The sequence below is a fragment of the Chiloscyllium plagiosum genome, unplaced genomic scaffold, assembly GCF_037043375.1.
Source record: "Chiloscyllium plagiosum isolate Xiang-an unplaced genomic scaffold, Cpla_swu_hap1 HiC_scaffold_3, whole genome shotgun sequence".
NCBI classification, from domain to species: Eukaryota; Metazoa; Chordata; class Chondrichthyes; order Orectolobiformes; family Hemiscylliidae; genus Chiloscyllium; species Chiloscyllium plagiosum.
The window spans coordinates 47,249,759-47,272,816 of NW_028270141.1; the positions used below are offsets into that span (position 1 = coordinate 47,249,759).

The 23,058-nt window shown below is 39.6% G+C and overlaps 1 protein-coding gene across 20 annotated transcripts in view; it reads right to left on the reverse strand.

The window, feature by feature from the left end:
* Positions 1-23,058, reverse strand: part of dst (dystonin) — a 617,802-nt gene that overhangs the window by 325,637 nt on the left and 269,107 nt on the right. For 19 of the 20 annotated variants that reach the window (XM_087979186.1, XM_087979173.1, XM_087979215.1 and 16 more), the window contains 15 exons: positions 22,943-23,049; positions 22,679-22,798; positions 22,440-22,535; positions 20,287-20,414; positions 15,147-15,240; positions 14,850-15,004; positions 12,582-13,041; positions 11,744-11,872; positions 7,902-7,979; positions 7,625-7,786; positions 6,944-7,048; positions 6,701-6,796; positions 6,473-6,598; positions 4,857-5,009; positions 2,068-2,222 (listed from right to left, as the gene is read on the reverse strand). In XM_087979186.1, coding sequence (XP_087835312.1) covers positions 2,068-2,222; positions 4,857-5,009; positions 6,473-6,598; positions 6,701-6,796; positions 6,944-7,048; positions 7,625-7,786; positions 7,902-7,979; positions 11,744-11,872; positions 12,582-13,041; positions 14,850-15,004; positions 15,147-15,240; positions 20,287-20,414; positions 22,440-22,535; positions 22,679-22,798; positions 22,943-23,049 — 2,164 coding nt within the window. Of the gene's footprint in view, positions 1-2,067; positions 2,223-4,856; positions 5,010-6,472; positions 6,599-6,700; positions 6,797-6,943; positions 7,049-7,624; positions 7,787-7,901; positions 7,980-11,743; positions 11,873-12,581; positions 13,042-14,849; positions 15,005-15,146; positions 15,241-17,538; positions 17,877-20,286; positions 20,415-22,439; positions 22,536-22,678; positions 22,799-22,942; positions 23,050-23,058 lie in introns of those variants that run through there. The other variant, XM_087979208.1, reaches the window with a different exon arrangement.

Genomic DNA, 23,058 nt, shown 5'->3' on the forward strand with positions numbered 1-23,058 from the left:
AGGGGGCCTACTTGATACACATAAATCTATCAACAGGTTTTTGCACTTGTATTTCTATAGCCTCCATTACTTCCAGGGATGGCCCAAACTATTGCATGGCTCATGAATTACTTTTCCCAGTGTGATCACATTGCAGTTTTAAAAAATACTGCAGCCAATACAACAGCAGGATCAATGTCCAGATGACCATTTTTAGTGAGACTGGAGCAGGCATAAACATTGTTAACGTCACTGGGGAAAACTGCTCTGTTCCTCCTTCAAGTTGTACCAAGGGACCTCTTATACTCCACTTAAAAGGAAGACAGGCTTCTGGTTAATATCTCATCTGAATGGACTGAGAAATAGGAAGACTACAAAATATCAGTACACCCAAAATCAAACCTAGCTAGTCTGGAGAATGAACCAAGAGCAGCCAGGTTGTTTTATTGTTCTTTTACTTTCTAGACTGTGAAAAGAAATGTCTGTAATATTAGTACTTTGCAGAAGATCTGGATGCAGCAAAATACTCATGGAGAAGGTCAATGGTCATCATATGCCAGCTAATTTTATTAGATAGTTCTGTCAAATTATTGGAGAGAGAAAGATTCAGTGGCATAACTTGATTGCAAAATGTGAAATGATAATTGATAAATGTATCATTTGAAGAACTGAGAGAACAGCAGTACTTACTCATGTTATAGCTCTCAGCATGCAGTATACCTTTAAAAGGCATGCTCATGAAATCATGGCAATGGGTAATGAAGTAGGTTTAACAAATAGAGTAAAGATCCCCTAGTGATCATAACATGATGGAATTTAATATTCAGTTCAAGAGTGAGAAACTTGGGTTGGAAACAATTGTGTTTAACTTAAATAAAAGGAATTAAAACGAAACAAGGATAATGTTAGATAAAGTGAACAGAGTGGATAAATTAGCAGGAAAGACAGTAAGCAAGGCAGGAGCAAACATTTAAGGAGGCAATTCATGACTGTCAGCAAAACTACATCACAGTAAGGAGGAAATATTCTAAGAGAGGGATACGCCAACCATGGCTAACCAAAGAAGTTAAGGAGAGTATCAAGTTGAAAGAAAAATCATATGATGAGGGAAAAGTCAGGTTAGCCCCTAAGACTGGGAAAAATTCAGAATCCAAAGGAAGACAAGGGACGAAACAATGGCTTAGTGGTTAGCACTGTTGCCTCATAGTACTAGGACCCAAGTTTGATTCCAGCCTTGGGTGATTGTCTGGGTGGAGTTTGCACATTCTCCTCGTATCTACGTGGGTTTCTTCTGGGTGCTACAGTTTCTTCCCACAATCCAAGGATATGCAGGTTAGATGAATTGCCCACAGTGTTCAAGGATATGTAGATTAGGTGCATTAGTCAGAGGTAAATGTGGGTAATAGGGTAGGGAAATGGGTTTTGGTGGGATACTGTTCGGAGGATCAGTGGGCTGAAGGGCCTGTTTCCCCATTGTAGGGACCTATGATTCTATGGAAAAATCCAGTTGATGGCTGCTGCCTGGAAGTCCCAAGGTGGGTGGGCAATGAACTAATGGCATAGCCCTGAGGTTGTTCAAGCTTTCAGATGGAGCCCCGGGGTGTAGGGTTGGGGTAAATCCATCCAGCAACAGGCTTGTGTCAGCAGAGGGTGCCTCCTGAATACAGCAGCCGGAACACCCTCACAGTCTAGTTGCTATTCCCCACCTGTAGATCCCCATGTATAGCCCTCCAGGCTAAGGTGACTCCTATTCTGTAACCCAGGAAAATTGATTACCTTTGTGGCACAATGGGACTTTCAGGATTTAAAGCAAAACAAAATCTATTTAAAGCAGACTATTTTGAAAAGCATATCTACAAACTGCCCAAGCACAACTTTTGACCAAAATCATCGCAAGATCTCTTGTTGAATGGAAGATTATTTCTGCTGCAAAAGACTGAATTGAAGATGGTTAAACTTGGTGCCATTTGCATCAATGCAGGCTCCAAGAGTAATTGATTTTCCAATTGTCTTCCATCTGGTTGCAAATCGAACAGTCATTATATGCAGCCATATAAAAACAGAGACAGACCTATGCGTCCTTATTACCTGCTGGCCATTTCAATGGCTTCTTTGTTTGGTGGAGGTACTGAAAAGCAAACTGAAGGAACCATGGCCTCATTGCCTGTAGGACTGATAACCTTCCACTTAGCTCGGTGTGAGTTGTTTTCCAGTACACATTCATCATCTTTGTAGATTGTTATCTGTTTAAAAAAAAGAAATTAGTGCAGAAATTCAAACACAGTACCTATATTGCAACTTGTAATAAACATGTCCCAAGATGCTGCACAAAAGCATTATCAAGAAAAATTTGATTCTGAGCCACATAGGGTGATATTAGGACAAATGACCTAAAACTTGGTCATGAATGTAAAGCTTTACCATCTATCTTATAAGGAGGAAAGAGACATATCAGAATGGAATGGTGCAAATTTCAGAGCTTAAGGTCTGGGTAGTAAAGAGTGTGGTGTTGGAAAAGCACAGCAGGTCAGGCAGCATCCTAGAAACAGGAGAATTCCGGGCATAAGCCCTTCATCAGGAATATGCCTGAAACGTTGACTCTCCTGCTCTTCAGATGCTGCCTGGCCTGCTGAGCTTTTCCAGTGCCACACTTTTCAACGCTGATCTCTAGCTTCTGCAGTCGTCACTTTCTACTGGGTAGTAAAGTCAATTGTGGAACATGTAAAAAATTTGGGAACTTTCAAGAGTGTAGAATTTGAGGATTGCAGAGATCACGGCGGGTTGTGTTGCTGAAGGGCATTACAGAAAGTGATGGGTAATGCCATGGTGGAATTTGAAAATAAGAGTGGAAATTTGAAAATGAGTTAATGTAAATCAGAAAGCATAGGCTTGGTAAAAGGGTCAAAGTGTGTTGAGAGTATATGACAGCATCAGATCATGCTAGCGTCTTGTGTTTTCCTCATATGACCTCATTTTTCCAATTGCCCCCCTCCCAGAACCTTTCCAGCCAATCAGAAAGTAGTTTTCATTATCTGATTGGATAATTCTGGACCATTGATAAAATAACGCACTGCTCCATGCCCAACGTTTTTGATGATTAATAATTAAAATTGTACAAAAGTAAGAGGGGGGAAAGAAAACTTTTTTTAAAAAAATGACTATGATTTTTATGCTGAGTTGCCTATTCGGCTCCAGCAGAGGTGGGAACCCTGCATAAAAAATACTCCTGGAATAGAAATCAAAGTCAAAAACAACATGCTTTCAAAAGATATCAGAGTGACAAACAGATTCAATAGTAACTTTCGAACAGAATTAAAAAATAACATACAAGGCTATGAGAAGAGAGCAGTGAGGTAGAACTAAGCTATTTCAAAGAGTCAGCACAAGCATGAATGGGCTGAATGGCCTCCTCCTATGCTGTATGATTCACTAAAGAAACAATTTTGCTCAATTGGTTCACATTGATGACACTTCCTCCTATCCAATCTATCTCACACATTCTACATAATATTATATTCCTTTCTACTTCATGGACTTATTCTTAAATATGTCTTTATGGGATAAACTTAATGGCTCCTGTGGTTGAGAGTTTACACATTCTCAACAGTCCCGAGATAAAAAGAAAGTTTCTCCTGAATCACTTCCTTGGATTTATTAGTAACTATCTTAGGTTTACAGTGTTTTACTTTGGCCATCCCCACAGCTGAAATGTCTTCACATCGAGCATATCAAATCCCCTGTAACTTTGAAGACCTCGACTATATCAGCCCTGAACCTTCTCTTCTGCAAAGTGCCCAGCTTGTTTATCTTTCCCTGATAGTTATACCCTCTTGTAACACGTTACAACTTGTTGTTATATTCGGTCAGTGAAAATATAGACTGTACTGCTGTGTAATAAATGCTGTAATTTATAGCAAACAAAGAGAAAAGAGGCTAGATTGTTGTAGGTCATTTGATCCCAGCAACTCTCAGTAATTAGTGTAGATCATAAAAGCCCAGACTTGACAGCACATTCAATTAGTTTTTGTTTGTCTAAGTCAATTCACAACTGTATGTATTGTATTATAATCATCACCCAATGAAAGATTACAAACCAAATTACAGGTTTGAGATTTCCACAAGGGATGTTTTGTCTCTCTTAGTACAAGACTAAGCGAGTTTTTAATCTTGAAATTTCTTCCCAGAAACTGAGAACTCCTGCCTGATTTTGTTCTGTACATGAAAAGATGAGTAACATTATCTATAAATTCAATGCAGCTATTGAAAAAGAAAGTCATATTGTAATTCAATCAGTAACTCATGAAAATCTTGGGGAAAGATTTTAAATTGTTCTCAATTTATGAAAAGGTCATGAACAATGATTCATATTTCCCAACTGCTCGTTGCAAACAAAAGGTAAATCCCCAAAGATGTTTCAGGACACTGAATAGAGGTTAAAGACATATGGTGAAAAGAAAAATAACAAAGATCAGAAACGGGTATAAGGGGATCTTCAAGCATTCAAGTCATTTTAGTTAGATTTACTGAACTCAGTTTAATGTCACTAAATGGTGATATTATCACTTTAACACTATAACCCCTGCACTAAGCTACCTATCTCTAATAGCCATTTTAAAAATGATATAGTTCTTCCAGCACAGAAACAGGCCATTCAGTCCAACTGGCCCAGGCTGCTGCTTTTTCATCACATCAGCTCCTCCCACCCTCCTTCACCCTTACCAGTATAGCCTTCGATGCCTTCCTTTCTTTTATCTAGTTCACCACTTTATGTGGAAAGAGGTTTCCTCTGAAAATCCTGTTTGGTGTATTGGTGGCTATTTCATACTTATGGTTTCGAGATTTAAATAAAACAGCTCACTGAGTACTTGATTGCAAACCTCAATTTGTTTGTAGTCACAGATGGCTTTGATGGGGATGGAGATCCTTGTGGGATTTTCAGGATTCCTGGGTTTGAGTTGCACAATGCTCTTCGCCCGACTCACAAGGCCTGCTACGTTGCTCCTGTACTGGAGAAGTTGTTCCTTCTCATCCTAAAATACATTAAAAAGAGTAGAAATATTCTTCAAACTAGTTGGACCAATTCCAATTGACACCTTACATATTTGCCTGTACCAGTTTGTACAGCCTATACTTGACAGTGCAAACATTGGTTAAGTGCTTTCTCTAGGCTTTGTACTAAAACAAGGGATGCCTGGACTGCACAATTGAGCTGACAGATTGTACACTACACGCCTTGTGGCAAAAACCTGACCATGTGGCACGTATGGGAATACAGTACATGCAAGCACATGACATGAGCGCAGTTTCCTTCACACATTGAATGCTGCACGCACTGGGAATAGCAAGTCTTCAACCATAAAGGAAGTCCTTATTGTTCAGTTACAGAAAGCAGATGTGGGAAACCCTGAAGCGATAGAGTTTATCATGCAAGGGTATTTCACCAAAAGTAGAGGGAGTTGCAGGGTTGCACTAGTGTGTTTCTTCAATACTCTCAAACAAAACTTAAGAAATAGGATTTAAGTTAACATAAGCAGCTTTGGAGCAGCTTGTTTATTCATCTATGTAGCAAATTAAACAGGGCAATCAAAGGATTTTACAGTTTATTCATTATTCAATATATAAGCTCACAATACAAACCATTATTTTAAAATAGCTCAGACAAATCGAGAGGATGATCAAACTCTTACTTGCCATTTTTAAAACACAAGCCTCTTACTTCAATGCTTAAGTCTACAACTTCTGGTGGAACATGTATTTGCTTGTAACCCTGTTCCTCACTCGAAATCAGTAAGGATCTATTTCAGAAACATAGGAAGTGATAGGCAAAGAAGTCTGCAGGCCATCTGGTTTACTTTCTCCTATTCTAAAACTCACTTGATATAGTGATAATATGGTTATTGTAGTCATAGTGACCAATCTTTGTCAATAAGTCTACAAAAGACCCAGACATGAGCTGAGGAGAAACGTGGACCCAGAGACAGAGAGCTTTGCAAACCACTGGTCCAAACTGAGCTGATTCTCCCAAATGTGGATCTCATAGCTATATCTCAAAATTACTTTCAGCAACTTAAGTTGCAGAGTGTAAGAAATCAAACTAGTTTTCACTTGAATGAATTCACATTAATGGGTTCACCTTTTTCCCCTTGGCGCATGTTCCACAGTTGGCCACTTGTTCAATGAAATACTGTCACCTGCAGAGTAGTTTTGAATTAATCCCAGTTGAATACAGGTTGTGCCCTCTGGATCCTCCATTCTGAAGGTGGTGAAACTACTTGTCATGGACAGCATTATCTCGTCTTTTTAGAGTTCTCATAACATCTGGGACCACCCCATATTGGAACGCTATTTGTTTATGCCTGCTAATGCATTCATTCTGAAGCACTCTTCATTAGACATGAATTCAATTTTTAAAACCGGCTGGGGTAATCCTTTCTCCATCAATTCCTATTTCTGTATTTTAAACCCTGCTGCCCTGCACCAGTGAGAATTTTACCATGGAATCCTGAACCAGGTCCTCCAGTCTCACTAGGCTGCTGGATTTGTCACAACTGTACTTCCTCTTTATTGTATCCTGCAGGTTCCTCAAATAATCCATGGATTCTTTGGCATCATTGTAAAACTAGACATGACACAAGAAAAGAAAAAGCATGAGTTCAGTAAGACAGGCCACGCACAGCATTCTACAAAAAGAGTTTTCTACCAACATGGATAGAACATATACCTCGAAGTAAGCTGTGTTTTCTTTCAGATGTCTTTCAACGCAGGAGCAGAGCTGCAGGATCCAACTCCACTGTGTTTGCATGGCTGCTTTGAAAGCCTGAAAAAAAACATGAGAACTCCAGTCTTACCTCTGAAAGGGTTTAAAGCAGACACCTTTACCCAGCTTCACCCATAATGCAGCAGAACAAACAGGCTGGCTGGAACCTGGCAAGCAGACCACACTGGAGTAAGTTATTACAATTACCTCGATGGTGGATCGAGCAGGATGACGACTTAGGAGCAGCTGATCTGCCATGTCCTGCACTGATCTCATGAGGATGTCCTTATCTTCCAGCTGTCGCATCAATTCCTGTCACAAACCGGAAGAAAACAAAATCTCAGAATCTAGAAACTGAAGCCGGAAGGGAAAACCCTCCCCTTAAACATTTGTATGACAGTGGACATTGGCTTACAGTTAGCCAATTCTATTTTCACTCGTTGGAAGTTATCAATTCAGAGGGCAGTACTTTTACAGCAAAATTGTGGGATGAAATCTTACTCCAGAGGGAGTACTGCAATGTCAGGGTGGTCACCTTTCAAAAGGGACATCAAAATAAAGCACTATCCGCTCTCACAAGTGAACATAAAAATAAGTCCATGGCATTACATTGAAAGGAGATCTTTCCAGCATCCTGGCTCACATTTATCCCAGTACTAATAACAAATTGCAGTATTTGGGATCTTATTCTGTGTTAATTGGCAGCTGTATATCTACATTAGGACAGTGACTACACTTCAAAATAACTTAACTGGTGAAGGAGTATTTTGTGACCTCCTTCTATTACTTTTACACAAGACTGATTAAGGATTATTTACCACCTTTCTTTCTACCATGTGCTACAAACATAACCGTGAGCTAGGAGTTTAATCCACAACTGTTACATACAGCATGGTATTCCTTCTTTCTCAACATGCTGGAGTTCCTGTCACTCCAGTCATAAGCCACTTCCTCCTCCTCCTTCTCATTCAGCCAGATGAGCTCATTAGTGGCTTTGGTCACAAAATTTTGCAGGTCGTCAAGGTGAGAGGCTCGATTCCGGGAAGAAGCCTTCAGATTTTTGAATAGAAAATGAAAAATTAAATGTGCAATTAAAATGAGTTATCCCGAATACAACTGTAACATCTCAACAGGTTTGGAGAAGGAAGTAGCAACAAGATCTCACCAAAAGCTTGATGTACTGACTCTCCAGCATGCTCAACTTCTCTGAATAACTTTCACTTAGTGGTGGGGTCATCTGTCCCTATTTAAATAAAAACATCTTCATGTTATAACAGAAAAACAAATGAGATTTAATTTAGCAAATGAAAAGTACATTTCACTGAGAATGAGGTGTCCTCAACGAAAGACTCCACTTCATCAGTCAAGAAAGCATACTAATGTCTCTACTTCCACCTCCTTCAATATTCGAGTTGATCTTTCTCTGCACCTTCTCTCTAGCTGTAACACTATATTCTGCATTCTGTTCTATTACCCTTATGTACTTATGTAAGGTATGATTTGCCTGGTTAGAATGCAAACAATACTTTTCACTGTGTCTCGATACATGGGACAATTAAAAAAATCAAATCAGATCAAAACAAAATCATCCTCTGACCAAATTCTCCATCATTAAATAGACAGGTAGAACATATAATTGAAATTGCTAACAGAATGCTAGCGTATATTTTAAGAGGAGTGGAATAGAAATGGTACTGTTACATTGCAGGTAAAACCATATCTGAAATGACTGTGCTATTCACATTGGTGCTGGATAGTGAGAAAGCACATTTACCAGAATAATATCATGTCTAAATGGTTGACATAATGAGAACACATTGCAAAGACCAAGCTTGTATTCTCTGCATACAGAATGTTAACAGATGGCCTAATTCAGATACTTAGGGTGATTAAAGGAACTGATACATTAGATAGGAGAACAACTATTTCCTGTTTGGAGAGTCCAGAACAAGAGCACATCATCTTGAATTATAGTTAGTCATTCAGGGGTGGCAACAGAGTGCAGTCCTTCACAAAGAGAACGATGTCAAATAACAAAACAGAGGTTGATCAGTCTTTATAACGGGTAATAAACAAAAAACCGCAGATACTGGAGATTTGAAAAACACAGAAACAGAAATTGCTAGAGAAACTCAGCACTTGTGGAGAGAAAACAGAGTTAACGTTTTGAGACCAGCAACCCTTCTTCAGAACTCGAACCGGTCACTGGGGTTGAAATGTTAACTCTGTTTTCTCCCCACTGATGGTATCAAACATGCTGAGTTTCTTCAGTCAATTCTGCTTTTGATCAGTTTTTGTTTGGCATTAAAGATTATGGCCACAAGGTCAGCAAATGGGGTTAAGACACAAATCAGCCATGACCTATGTGAAAGACAGACTGAATGGTTTACAGCTCTCCCTCTGGTTGTAAGTTTGCTCGCTGAGGTGGAAGGTTTGTTTTCTGACATTTTGTCACCATGCTAGGTAACATCATCAGTGAGCCTCATTGAAACACTGGTAATCTGTCCTGCTTTCTATTTGTGTCTCTTGGTCTGTTAACATGGGAGATATCATTGCTGGTTCTTTTTCTCAGATGTTTGTAAATGGGGTCCAAATCGATGTGCTTATTGATGGAGTTTCGGTTTGAATGCCAGGCCTCTAGGAATTCCCGTACATTTCTCTGTTTAGCCTGTCCGAGGGTGGATGTGTTGTCCCAGTCGAAATGGTGGCCTTCTTTGTCTATATGTAAAGATACTATGATAGTGGATCATGTCTTTTGGTGGCTAGTTGGTGTCTGTGTATCCTGATGGCTAGTTTTCTGCCTGTCTGTCTGAGGTAGTGTTCGTTACAGTCCTTGAAGAGCATCTTGTAAATGACATTCGTTTTGCTGGTTGTTGGTATAGTGTCCTTTAGGTTCATCAGTAGCTATTTCAATGTGTTGGTAGGTTTGTGAACTACCATGATGCCAAGGGGATCGGAGTAGTCTTGCTGTCATCTCAAAGATGTCTTTGACATATGGTAGTGTGGCTAGAGTTTCTGGGCATGTTGTGTCTACTATGTGTCTACAAAAACTCTAACCACACTACCATACATCAAAGATATTTCGGAGATGACGTCCAGACTACTCCAACCCCTTGGTATTATGGTAGATGAAGAATCACACCTCTATGAAAGCGAATGGATGAGCAGAGGTTGGAGACCAGTCTGCGGATCCTTTCTTCCATTTAGCTGCAAGTATGTCAGCTCAGAAACAAGGATGATTCGGAGATGCCGGTGTTGGACTGGGGTGTACAAAGTTAAAAATCACACAACACCAGGTTATAGTCCAACAGGTTTAATTGGAAGCACACTAGCTTTCGGAGCGACGCTCCTTCATCAGGTGATTGTGTGGTTTTTGAGCAAAGTGCAATGTAACTCTGAAAGTACCAAAAAAATTCACCACACACAATATATATGTGTGCATGTGGGTCTTTGTCTGTCTGTGTGTGTGTCTGTCTGGGGTACACCCCCACCCCAGACAGACACACACACAGACAGACAAAGACCCACATGTCGAACTCTGAGCTCAAAAAACTGCATGAATTTATGTAAAACTCTGTTATTTCATTTTTTAGATTGGAATCAATCTAAACATCAGGTCATAGACAGAGAACACAGGGGGCTAACACCTTCAACATATTGTCTAGCTATCACCATTGTTAACAGCTAACCCAGAATGCAACTTTAAAAAAAAAGGTTTTGTGATTTACACATGAAAGAAGTGAAAGTATCACTGTATTCTAATATATAATTTCAGTTACATCACACTGCAAATTTTTGCTATAAATTCTGTGTTACGATCGAGCTCTCCACAATCACCTGATGAAGGAGTGTCGCTCCAAAAGCTAGTGTGCTTCCAATTAAACCTGTTGGACTATAACCTGGTGTTGTGTGATTTTTAACTCGAAACAAGGAGTTAGTCATCAAGCTCAGGTAAAGTTGGAAAGCAACATAGTAATACCTAGAATGTGTGGCACAGGCTCGATTGCTCCATGCCACTATTTATGACGCACAACAAGCATCTCCGATCCTAATCAATTGAACCTACCCTGATTCCTTGATCCCTCACATGTTTATCCAGCTTCCCTTCAAATAGATCTGCGGCATTCTCCTCAACTATAAAGTGACAGTGAGATTCCACTTAGCAATAATTGTTTGGGTGCACAGGTTTCTGCTGACTTCCTTCTTGGATGTATTAGTTATGATCTTATATTGATGATATTCCCAGTTTTGAGCTTCACAACAAGTAGAAACATGTCTCTCCAATCTACCAAACCCTTTTATAACTGCTACTGAGCCATCAGTCTTTTCCTTTCGACAGAAAAATGGCCCCAGCCGGTTAAAGATTACCTGGTTTTATTTCTGAGAGATGCACCTTCTCTGCATCTCTAACATTATATCTGGCACTCTGTTCTGCTACCCTGATACACTTTGTATGGTACAATCTGCTGCATAATGCTCAAAACAACACTTTTCAGTGTATCTCAGTACATGTGCCAACAATAAATCAAACACCAACTCAAATTATAATTATCAATCAAAATGTGAATGGAATGACAAAAAAAAAGCTCCAACTCAGAAAACAAAATGAAAATATTAAACTGCACTTCCAAATGGGAGCCAGGCTCGGTACAAATAGTGAGATTTTGTTTAATAAGGTGGCACAATACCTAATGCTGATGAGGTACACCAACAAAACTTCTTAATCACCTGAAGAGACTCCTACACCACAGAATCACATCATAAAATGGTACAGTACATAAGGATGCCATTCAGCCCATCAGGTTCCTCTGACCATGCTATCCAATTAAGCCAATTTCGCCCACCTGCCCTGCTTTCCCCATCTCTTTGTCCCATAATCCTTCGTTGAGACAAAAACAAAAACACAGCTATTAAAACACTTGGAGGAAATGAACAAATATTGAACTCGACAAAGTCCAATTCACTGCAAGTGATTCAAAATTATCTGCTGATTTTCAGGTTAATTACCTCAGCAGATTTGGCTTCTTTGATGCTTGATTCAAAGTCTTCAATTGCTCTGTGGACATTTTTGTGATTTTCCAAGTGACTGTCGATGCTCAGTAAATCAGAGCCCCACTCGGCACGATCAAGCTGCACCTGGATTTAACAAACAAAAATAGAAAACCTCTTAAATCAATACCATTAAAATCAATTCACAGCAAAGCTAGAGGCCTTTTGGCCCAACAGATGTGAGTGGTCTCCTTTTGCTTGGTCACCACTGACAATTCTCACCCCAATGCCTCACTGCAGCCAAGGTACAGTGTGGTACAGACGCAGATTTTAGACAGCATTCCGACATGTGAAGTGGTGAGATATCAATGCACATCTTTCTGTCAATTCTAGTTTTTTTTAATAAATAAATCACAATTCCTGCTGCCTAGAAGGGAAAAAAGGTTTCAGCTACCTGAAACTGTACTGAGAAAGGTTTCTCCGTGAAGTCAGACTAGAACACCTGCTCCTGTTGAATTTAGTGCCTTGCAGGTGAATGATTTAGCACCAGGGGCCAACAGAGAAATTCATTTTGTACAGTTGAAGCCACTGAAACAAGTTCTCTATTAAGTTCTAACAGCATTGCATTGAAGACCTTCCAAGGGAGCAGAAACTAATAAATTTAATAATCAAAGCCCCAACTCAGAAAACGAGAAATAAGAAAAACAAAACTAGAATCTACAGAGAAAACCAAACAACAATCTAGTCACACTGGTGAAAGATCCTTATATTATCAAAGAAAATAAAATAAAAGTGCCATAAAAATTAAGATGACAAAAAGAAACCAAAGTATACAATGTTTTATTGCACTACTTACCTGCATATCTTCCACCCAGCTTATTAAGTCCTGCAAAAAGTTCATGTTGATCTCCTCCTCTGTCAGAGACTGGTCGATGAATTGTGACCTCAGCAACGGTTTCCTAATCTGCATCAGTTTTACTGTCTGGATTGAGTCTGGGTCCATACAGGGGACAAAGCCTTGAATGAAGCCATGTGCCAGAATGGGTTTTAAGCCAGAGGAGAGTGTTGCAGGCAAGCTGGGCGTGAGAACTGGGGTCAATCCATGGGTCAAACTTGGTGTCAAGCTCCGAGATAAACTGGAAGTCAAGGATGGTGTCAAACTCTGGGAAAAACCTGATGAGAAACTCTGATTCAGGCTTTGATTTAGCCCAGCCATCATCAACTGAGTCTGTTCTGAAGATAAGGTGCGCCCTTTATTGTATAGCGATGAACAATCAGACTTCAGCAACATCAACTCATCACGCAGCTTTGCAACTCTATGGACAGAAAGTAAGTCATATTACATTCATTTAATTTCACATTTGAATTTTTCCAATTGTCTGCCTTCTAAAAGGTAAAGTAAATTATATTTTTAAAGGAGATTTTCAACAGAGAAATAATATTTATTACTGTAGTTAATTGAGTTCATCAATTAAAGAAATGCTAGTTATGGGAAAACAAATGTTTCCTAACCCTTTGCAATCACTGTCAGCATGAATGATGACCAACAGAAAGTAACAAACTATCATTTATATGGCACTTTTCACAAGCCAAGTTTGTCCCAGAGTGTTTTTCAGCAAAGAAGTATTTTGAAATGTTGTCACTGTTGTATTGTGGGAAACTTCACACAATCAATTTGTGCACAGCATGCTCCTACTAACAGCAATTCCATTATGACCAAACATTCTGTTCCAATGACGTCAGTTAAGTCAAGATATCCTGCTACAAGGTACTGTGTAGAACATCTCTGCTCGAATATGAAGTAAAACTACAGGATCCTTTCGAGTCAAGTTAAATTGAGTTCAGGGTAAAAGGTTTCCTTGTGCTCAAACCAACATCATATCTGGAAGTCAATCTCAGAAGATCACCTGCCATGACTCTACATTATTTGCTCCTATATTTGCCATTATTGGAACATGTCTGAATGGAGCGGACAACTCTCTGTGACTTAGCCTCCAAATATTATCAAGTTGGTGTGGAATTTACAACAAAATCTATCCAATCCATTATTCTGGTGGTTCAGCTCCATGACAGACCGCTCTCATTCAATGTACTTTATTTAATCACTTCAACATGTATTTTTGTATTTTGTTTTCCTCACATATGCTCTGATCTAATATCCTTCCAGGATGCATCATTATTTTATCACGACGTAGCTCGTTTGAAGCATTTCCACACTGCTATTTCCCTCCAAATAAATCTTCATCTAATATGGTCCAGCCAACAACAAATGTACGGTTCTGAGGAAGGTCACAAGGCCCAAAATGTTATCTTTGATTTCGCTCCACTGATGCTGCCAAATCCACTGAGCTTCTCCAGCAATTTTCATTCTTGTCTCTGACTACAGCATCGATGGTTCTTTTGGTTTTGACAAATTTACATAGTGTAGATTTTTATCTTCGAGAAATTGAAGCAACTTGCATTGAAATAAAAGTAATGTAGGAATTGAGAAACCAGTGGTCATCATCAACAGCAGAGTACTAATCGATCCAGTTTGCCCAACAGAGGTCAGGAAGCTGACTTCATGATCTTTGAGTTAACTGATCTCAGCTGGACAGCAGCAAGTGGGGCGTTACAATTTGCCTCAGTACCCCTGGAATGGGATGGGGAAGGGAGGATGTGGGAGGCTGCTTCTCCCCCTTGTTCCCATTCAGCATCCTTGGCTGGATGTTCAATCATGAATCTGGCACTTGACTACAGCATCAGAACAACTGGCTCATCTTCACCAGACAATGATATCCTACAATCCAATAATGGCTACGTTTCAAAAGGACTGCATTGGTTGTAAAGCTCTTGTCGGCATCGTGAAATCCATTCCAAAAATGCAAGCACTTCCTTTCTTTCTCGTGGGCTCTTGGGCAATGGATTGAGCAGCAGCACTTTGTCGAATAAACAGAGGCATGGAGGGGAGAAAATATTTTAAAAAGAACATTGACATCATAAACAACTGAAAACCACATGGACGAAAGATGTGGCCTTTTGAAGTTGTCAGTTCATATTTTCATTCAAGATTAATTTCAGTTAATTCTAAGATTATTTATGATCATTATTTTTACAATATTGTCAGCATGGTCCAGGGTCCTACCTTTGAACAAGTTGGTCTGCCTGATAATACTTTCCATCGATTAGAATCTGGACATCAACAATCTGTTGACGGATGAGATTTTCAGATTCTAGAAGGTACCCTGCAACCTCTGTCTCATTCTGAAACTGAAGTCCTGATTCCATCCGCTTTGCATCCTGAAACAATTTGGACATTTGAAAAAGGAGAAACGCTGTTAACACACAACAGTTATAAAACCCAAAACCCGTGCATTTAACATCAAACAGCCTGCCGTTTGCCAGATCAAATCTGACACAGAATGCACAGCATGTTACTTACAAGTTGGTATGAATTTCGCGCTCGTAACAGTTTATCTTCACATGCCACATTGTCACACTGAAGTCTGCAGGCGATTTGTTGCAGCATTTCAAGTCTAGAGGGAGAATTTTTGTTTAGGAAAAGAAGTGAGAATAAGACTCAATCAGAACAGGGATAATTGCAATTGTGCTGCAATAACGAATAAATGACTGATTCAGCTACACATTAGTTATTTCGCTTGATTTCTACTTTTAGTGACTTCAACAGAAACAAAAATGGAGAGATGTACACCAGCAGCTGATGAGATATAAACAATTTATGCCATTTTCCAAAGTGACCTCCTTGGATTTTGATAATGCTCTGTTATTCAGACTAAAATCCAATCAGTTGTGATTCATTTACTTTTCTCTAGTCAGACCAAAGCGAAGTGACTCTCTTCTATGATGACTGACTGTGAGGATCTAATTGCTTTATGTAACAGGGGAAAGCTGAGGGAAGACAGAAAACCTGCCAATCCGACCATGAACGTTCTCAGCTCCAATCATAAAAAAAAGACAAAAATAGAAAATGAATAAATGTCTCTATCTTAAGTACAGAAAGAGATATCCAAATGACACAAAGTACCGGTCTGAGCAGCTCATGGATTTTTTTGACAACAAAATTGAGATTGCATCAGCTGCCTCTGCTGGTTCCCTTCCTTGCCTAAGCTGACAAGATCAAACTTTCTGTAAGGTTCCTGCTGTCTGATCCCCCAACCCACATCTTATTCTACTTTTTGTTTTAAATCTCCCCTCATACGCTTTCAGGTTTTGTTCACAAGATCCATCTCCTGTTCCTCAATCCTATTTTTTCCAGGGAGCTGGTCACCCAGTTTCACCACCAAGTTGCCATAGTGGGTGATATTGCCAGCAGTTCTCTCTTCATGAGCTTCCCTCTCTTCTTCCCATCTGTCATCAACTATCCTCACCTCAGAAAACCAGCTCTCAGCTTCCAAATCCATACCAATCTTATCCAGGTTTGATCCCTCCAGTCTAATTACCATCCCAGCACAAAATGTTCAAAACAACTCTTAGCAAAGTCATAATGTGACAATGACAAATGTCAAATTCCCTCACAAATTTGTGTCATCACCCAGACCACCCATTTCCATTTCTATAGAATTACTCAACTCCACTCCTGCCTCAGTTCATCAGTAGCTGAAAGCCTCATCAATGCGTCCATTATTTATGGATTTGATTATGCTAATGCACTCAACATTCTATCTTCCGTAAATCTGAGCCACCCAAAATTCTGTTGCCTATGTCCTACTCACACCAAGGTCCATTCACCCTTCACCCTGGCACTCATTGCTTTACACCAACTCAATTTCAAATTTCTCAACCTTGTGTTCAAAGTCCTCCATGGCCTCACCCTTCCCTATCCCTGTAATCTCCACCATTTATACAACTCCCTGTGATAGCTGTGCTCCTCCAAATTGGACCTCTTAAGCTTCCCCAAATTTAATCACTCAAACATTTGTCTGCGCTTTAAGCTTGAGCTTATAGTATTGAAATTCCCCCTTAAACGTCTCTGTCATTTGAACATTTTGTAAGAAGTCCCTTAACCTACCTCTTTGACCCTCTTTTTAGTTACCAGATCCCAATATTTCCTTATGTGTTTCAATATCAAATTTTGTTTTGTAACATGCTTGTGCAATGCTGTGTTCCTACTTTATCAGCTCCATTTTAAAAAAATAGTTACTGCTGTTATAAGAAATGCTGTTCCAAACAAAGTGCAGTTCCTTAGCAAGGGCCACCTTAGGCAAATATTAAGATATAATTGAGATCACAGGGATTAAAAAAGAGTAATAAAATCAGTACAGGGACAATAGACATTAAAACTCAAGCAAATTGAATGCAAAAGCCAATATCAGAGTGCAAGTTTTTGGTGGGGGAGCTGTGGTGCAATGGGAGTCAGGGATCTACAGAAGGGAATTCATAGAAACATAGTATGATTTAGCAAAGAAGACCATTCAATCCAGCATGCTACATCATTCAGTGAATTTATTACGCTATATTCAGTCACATCTCAGAAACAGATACAACAGATTAATAAAATTCTCTTCATAATTGAAGTTATTTAGCTGTCACATATAATGCAATAGAATCACAGATTATTACACCACAAGAGGTGACAATTTAATTCAACATGCCTGTTAGAATTTATGGAAGAACTTACTAAATTAGTCCCAGCATCTCCCAATCTGCCCATCTGCCCCCCCCCCCCCACAAATCTGCAAATATTTATTCAGGACCATCTATCCCTGTTGAAATTTACGAGTGAATTGCTTCCAGTACCTTTCAGACCAGACAGTGCACCGATTACATCCAGAAGGCACACTGCATAAGTGCCCACTCTGCACACATAAACATACCTGCTAACATCCATGTCACTGCTGGAGGATGTCCAAGAATTCATGAAGGTTCTCCCTCCAGAGCTGCTAGGTGAGAAGCTCTCAATAGAGCTGGTGCTATTGCTGGTGCTGTTGCACAGGGATTTGGAGTTGTTGCCACCAAAGGCTATTGCCTGGTCATTCAGTTTCAACATGACCTGCAGCAACCCAGTTGTCAAACCCAAAGACCCCACCTCACCTCTGCAATCAATGCAGCGGAACAGCAGAGCAACCTCTGCAGCTCTGGATCACCTTGTACTAAGCAACACTCTCAGCAGCTGGTCGCTCCAGTACAAGTACAAGCGAGACCTCACCTGTAGACTGCTTCAGACCTTAATACACTGATCAAACAATCAGGAATGTGCTGCTGGGCATGCATACTTGTTGTGTCATTTAATGTTTTATTAGTAAATCTGAGACACTCCTTTTCACTGCCCTACCCACATCAGAAACCACCAAACGTGCATTCCAGTTCAATGAAATCAACTGAAGATTTTCCTTAGCGATGAAAGAAAGCAACAATTTCTCTTGGCATGCCACTAGATCCATTTTTGATGATTTCAAAATTGAACCCAACTTGTTTAAATGTTGAAAAACAATTACAAAGTCGTCACCACTCTGATCAGACTCATTCCACATCAAAAGGCTGCAGTATTCAATAAATAAAACAAAGAGCTGTGGATGCTGGAAACCTGAAATAAAAACAGAAATAGCTGGAGAAATTCAGCAGGTATAGCGGCATCTGTGTAGAGAAAGCAGAAAGGATCGCTGGATTTGAATTGTTGACTCCGCTTTCTCTCCACAGATGCTGCCAGACGCACTGAATTTCTCCCTCTATTTCTGTTTTTGTTTCATTATTCAATACTCTGTGCTGCCTCTTCATTTTTTTTGTTTTCTTGGAATATTGGTAACAGGAATGCAGGTTGGCTGTTGTGTATTGGGGACAAGGTACAACAATGTTTAAATTTCTTGCACTCTTTACAAAGTAGTGAAGAATTTCCAGTTCACAGTGGTAGAGTCAGCCTCAGGCTGTCATCTATTCATTCATCAGTTTATTTTTAGATAAAATGGTCTCCAGTTCCGCTTATTAACGCAGCAGATCAAAGAATAAATCCAGGTGAATTACGGTTCATAGATTTCTTCAATATCCAACCTCAAATTTATTAATAAAACACTAAATAACCAATCATCATGTGCAAATCTACACAGTGAGGGACAATGGCACCATGGAGGATTCGCAGCATCTAATACTCTCTACCTTGCTCAAACTCACACACCAAAGTGCTTACTTCCAACAAATTCAGCATCCAAACTGGGACCAAGACCGGTTTTGCCAATCCCTCAGTCCTATGGCACTGAGAACAATTGTTGTACACAAGCAGTCTCAGAACAGTTACCCAAGGAACTAACCTGTTAATAATTTGGTTCCTCTGGATCAGTATCATACATTTTGTTCTTCAAACTACTATAAAGATACTTCAATGCAGCACTTAAACGATAGGCTGAGAGGACAGTGTGTTAGCCAAAGCACTAGCCTCACCTCAGTCAGAATGGTGTGGACTCACGTCTCAATCCAAAGACAGATTTGGATTGGCAGATAATTCAGGCTGGCATTTCCAGTGCAGTACTCCCAAAATACTATATTTTCAGAGATGCGGACTTTTGAAGGAGACATACAATCAATTTGGCCCATAATTCGTTAGTGTTTTAGCACATCCTGAGGCTATGAAAGGTGCTACATAAATGCAAGTCTTTCTTTCTTGAGGAAAAAACTTGGTTCTTGTCTCTCACATCTGAATAGCGCAATTAGATAAGTCAGAATATTTTGATCTCACTTCAATATTAATATTTAATTGCTGATACTATTTTCTCTTGCAAATTTCTGCACAAAGGCAGATTTCTACTTTAATTCTCCGCCAGGGTTTTCAGCATACCCAGCAATTTGCAAACTTGAATCTGTAACTCCATTTGTCTTCCTGGCTTCAATTCAAAATGGGAACAAATCCTTCTTCACATTTTGATGAAGTCATTAATGTTGAAAAGAGCTCAAAAGAAGTAAACACAGTATCAAGGCCAAGATACTTAAGAGTACTAAACAAGAATTTCTGTTACAAATACACCAAAAAAGCTATAAAGAAGAACAGGCAGCATATTCTAGAAAGAGAAGCATTTTCATTTCGAACACATTTGAGCAATTCTGACAGATAGCATATTAAATTATTAAGCTATGAACGATTCAAGTTCAACTTGGAAAATTTAGTTTGTATACCTTCAGACCATTTAGTGGAACCAAGAATTCTAAGAAGCATTGGTGTCTTTAACACCGAACATTTAAGGCAGGAAACAGTAGATGATTTTTCAATAACTACTTTAGCGTACAGGCTTAAAATAAAATCAGTGCCCACTTCCTGTTATCCAGTTGCTTTTACTGCCACTGCATTGAGGTAGGACAGTGACGTTTCAAGAGAATGGAGGAAGCAGCACTACACCTGAAACATTAAACTCTACTTTCTCTCCACAGATGCTGCCAGACCTGCTGAGATTTTCCAACATTTCTGTTTTTGTCTCACAAAAAAACTGATTCTAGTGCATGCGTATGTCAGGTATGCTGTTGTCACTGTGCATCATGGAAACTGGGGCAGAAATGTAATTCAACTCAGTTAACAATCCATACTCAATTACACAAAGAAAAATCATTGTTTTCAATACCAAACCCCACTCTTTACTGACCTTTCCACTTCTGGCCGTAAGCTCTTTTCTCTTTCTAACATAGCAATGATCAATTTTCCCCACTCCTTTTCCACATCATTTGGGTGATAGCCTTGAGGAAGTTTAATGCGACCAAATTCTATCCACACCTACAAAACAATGTTGACGTGAAATATGGTTTTTTAAAAATTTTCTGAACAGGTTTCAAAAACAGTTCGAATCCAAGAATACAACATAGATAGTATGAGACACTGTGGTGTGCATGTGTATGTGTGTATGTGTACCCTTGAATGTGCGTTGTACTTGCCGAGGCTTCTCATTTCACAGGAAAAGCTAAGGAATGATGAACTGGAAAACAATTCTGGAAAAGGTTGAATGAGGTTTAGGTAGGGGGGAAAAGAATAGCATCAGCAAGTGCTTTAGTCTCAAGGTGAATATGAAAAAATGTTGAGTGAACAGTGAGTAAAAGAAAAACCACACCAGGTTTATAAAGGCATGACCAAAAATAACACTTCAGATGGAAAGTGTGGGAGCAGGCGGTGAATAAAGAACTGTCAAAACTAAATTATAAGTCTCGATCCTTCTCTGCAGAAACCAAAGAAGTGTGCCAATAAGGAATTAACTGATGATATAGTATCGACCAAAAATGAGATCAAAGTATAAATTCTGCATTCAGAGAGATAAAGGCTTATTCAAATAAACATCAAGGGAAATGGAACTACCACACAAAAGAGATCTAAACTATTGTGTAACTTGGACCAGCTGAATGGTTTTTTCACAGACTTTTTTTTTGGCTGTCTCCTCTCTGAAGTCATTGTTTTCAAATTTATATCTTAAATATGTTGTCATAGTGACAGAGTGTTTTCAGAGCACCAAACTTCAATGACAAATGACAGCAAAAAACTGCAGGTATTTTGGCAGGTTAAAATCTTGGAGTTCCTGTCCCCTACCCACCTCCACTAACTAGTCAGGGGCATGCCTACATCATACAGGTCAAAGTTGCTTGCCCATTTGTTGTCTTAAAAACTTCAAGCAGGTTACACCTTAGTCATAGAGTCATAGAGATGTACAGCATGGAAACAGACTCTTCGGTCCAACCCGTCCATGCCGACCAGATATCCCAACCCAATCTAGTCCCACCTGCCAGCACCCAACCCATAGCCCTCCAAGCCCTTCCTATACATGTACCCATCCAAATGCCTTTTAAATGTTGCAATTGTACCAAACTCCACCACTTCCTCTGACAGCTCATTCCATACATGTACCATCCTCAGTGTGAAAAAGTTGCCCCTTAGGTCTCTTTTATATCTTTCCCCTCTCACCCTAAACCTATACCCTCTAGTTCTGGACTCCCTGACCCCAGGGAAAAGACTTTGTCTATTTATCCTATCCACGTCCTTCATGATTTTGTAAACCTCTATAAGGTCACCCCTCAGCCTCCGATGCTCCAGGGAAAACAACCCCAGCCTGTTCAGCCTCTCCCCACAGCTCAAACCCTCCAACCCTGACAACATTCTTGTAAATCTTTTTTGAACCCTTTCAAGTTTCACAACATCTTTCTGATAGGAAGGAAACCAGAATTGCACGCAATATTCCAACAGTGGCCTAACCAATATCCTGTACAGCCGCAACATGACCTCCCAACTCCTGTACCCAATACTCTGACCTTCACTATCCTATCTACCTGCAACTCCACTTTCAAGGAGCTATGAACCTGCACTCCAAGGTCTCTTTGTTCAGCAACATTCCCTAGGACCTTACCATTAAGTGTATAAGTTCTGTTAAGATTTGCTTTCCCAAAATGCAGCACCTCGCATTTATCTGAATTAAACTCCATCTGCCACTTCTCAGCCTCAATCTTTCCTGTTTATCATCTGCTTATACACTTGGTGGACAGCAACGGGCTTGTGCCCAGATTTCCAGTGCTCAGGGTAAAGAGGTGTTAAAGAAAATAGCAAAAAATAGCCACTTAACAAAATTATAATGCAACTTTCACTAGTGAGGGATGAGAAGCAAGGATGCAAACATAATCCGTTCTTTCAATAACTAAATATGTATTAAGCCAAATAGTCTTCTTTTTTCCAAAATGCATTGTGAATTTTCATTCCCCTTTCAGTAATACAGTGCTACATACAGTAAAAGTGTAATAGGTGACTCAACCAAGGCACACTTACCTCCAACAATTTATACAGCTGCTTTATTTTAGTTTTGTCTTTCTCTTTTGGTGGGATTTCTGTGTCTTTGAACTGCATGTACTGGTTATAAAGTGCCTGAAGAAGTTAACAATTGACAAGTTAGAAACAGTCCAACTGAATTATCCAAAGTGCTGCGATATTAAATCAGACATGCGACAATCAAAATATTCTGCTCTCCACTTTAGCAAATGAAGCACTTTCATCCTGTGAAACCTTACCTTAAGTTCTGCAGGATTGTTCGAATAGCTCCGATCAGACATGACTGTCACATGATGCTTGATCCATTGCATGAGGTAGTTCATCATATTCTGGTATTCAATCCATTTGACATCAACATCCTAGCAGAAAGCCAGACAAGTTGGAAAAAAAAAGTCGTTCCAATTCAAGAACCAGTTAAATCATATTTAAAAGCAAATGTTCAAAGGGCTGTCAGGATAAAACGATTATCGTCTAATGAATAAATTTACATTGCAATGCCTTACATTTGCATGGATGCCTTCAGCGCCTTCTGGGACTTTGGGAAAAACATCATAGAGTGACGAAACGTATGTAATCACAGACTTCTCATCAGGGGATGGAACATTTATATCTAAGGAAA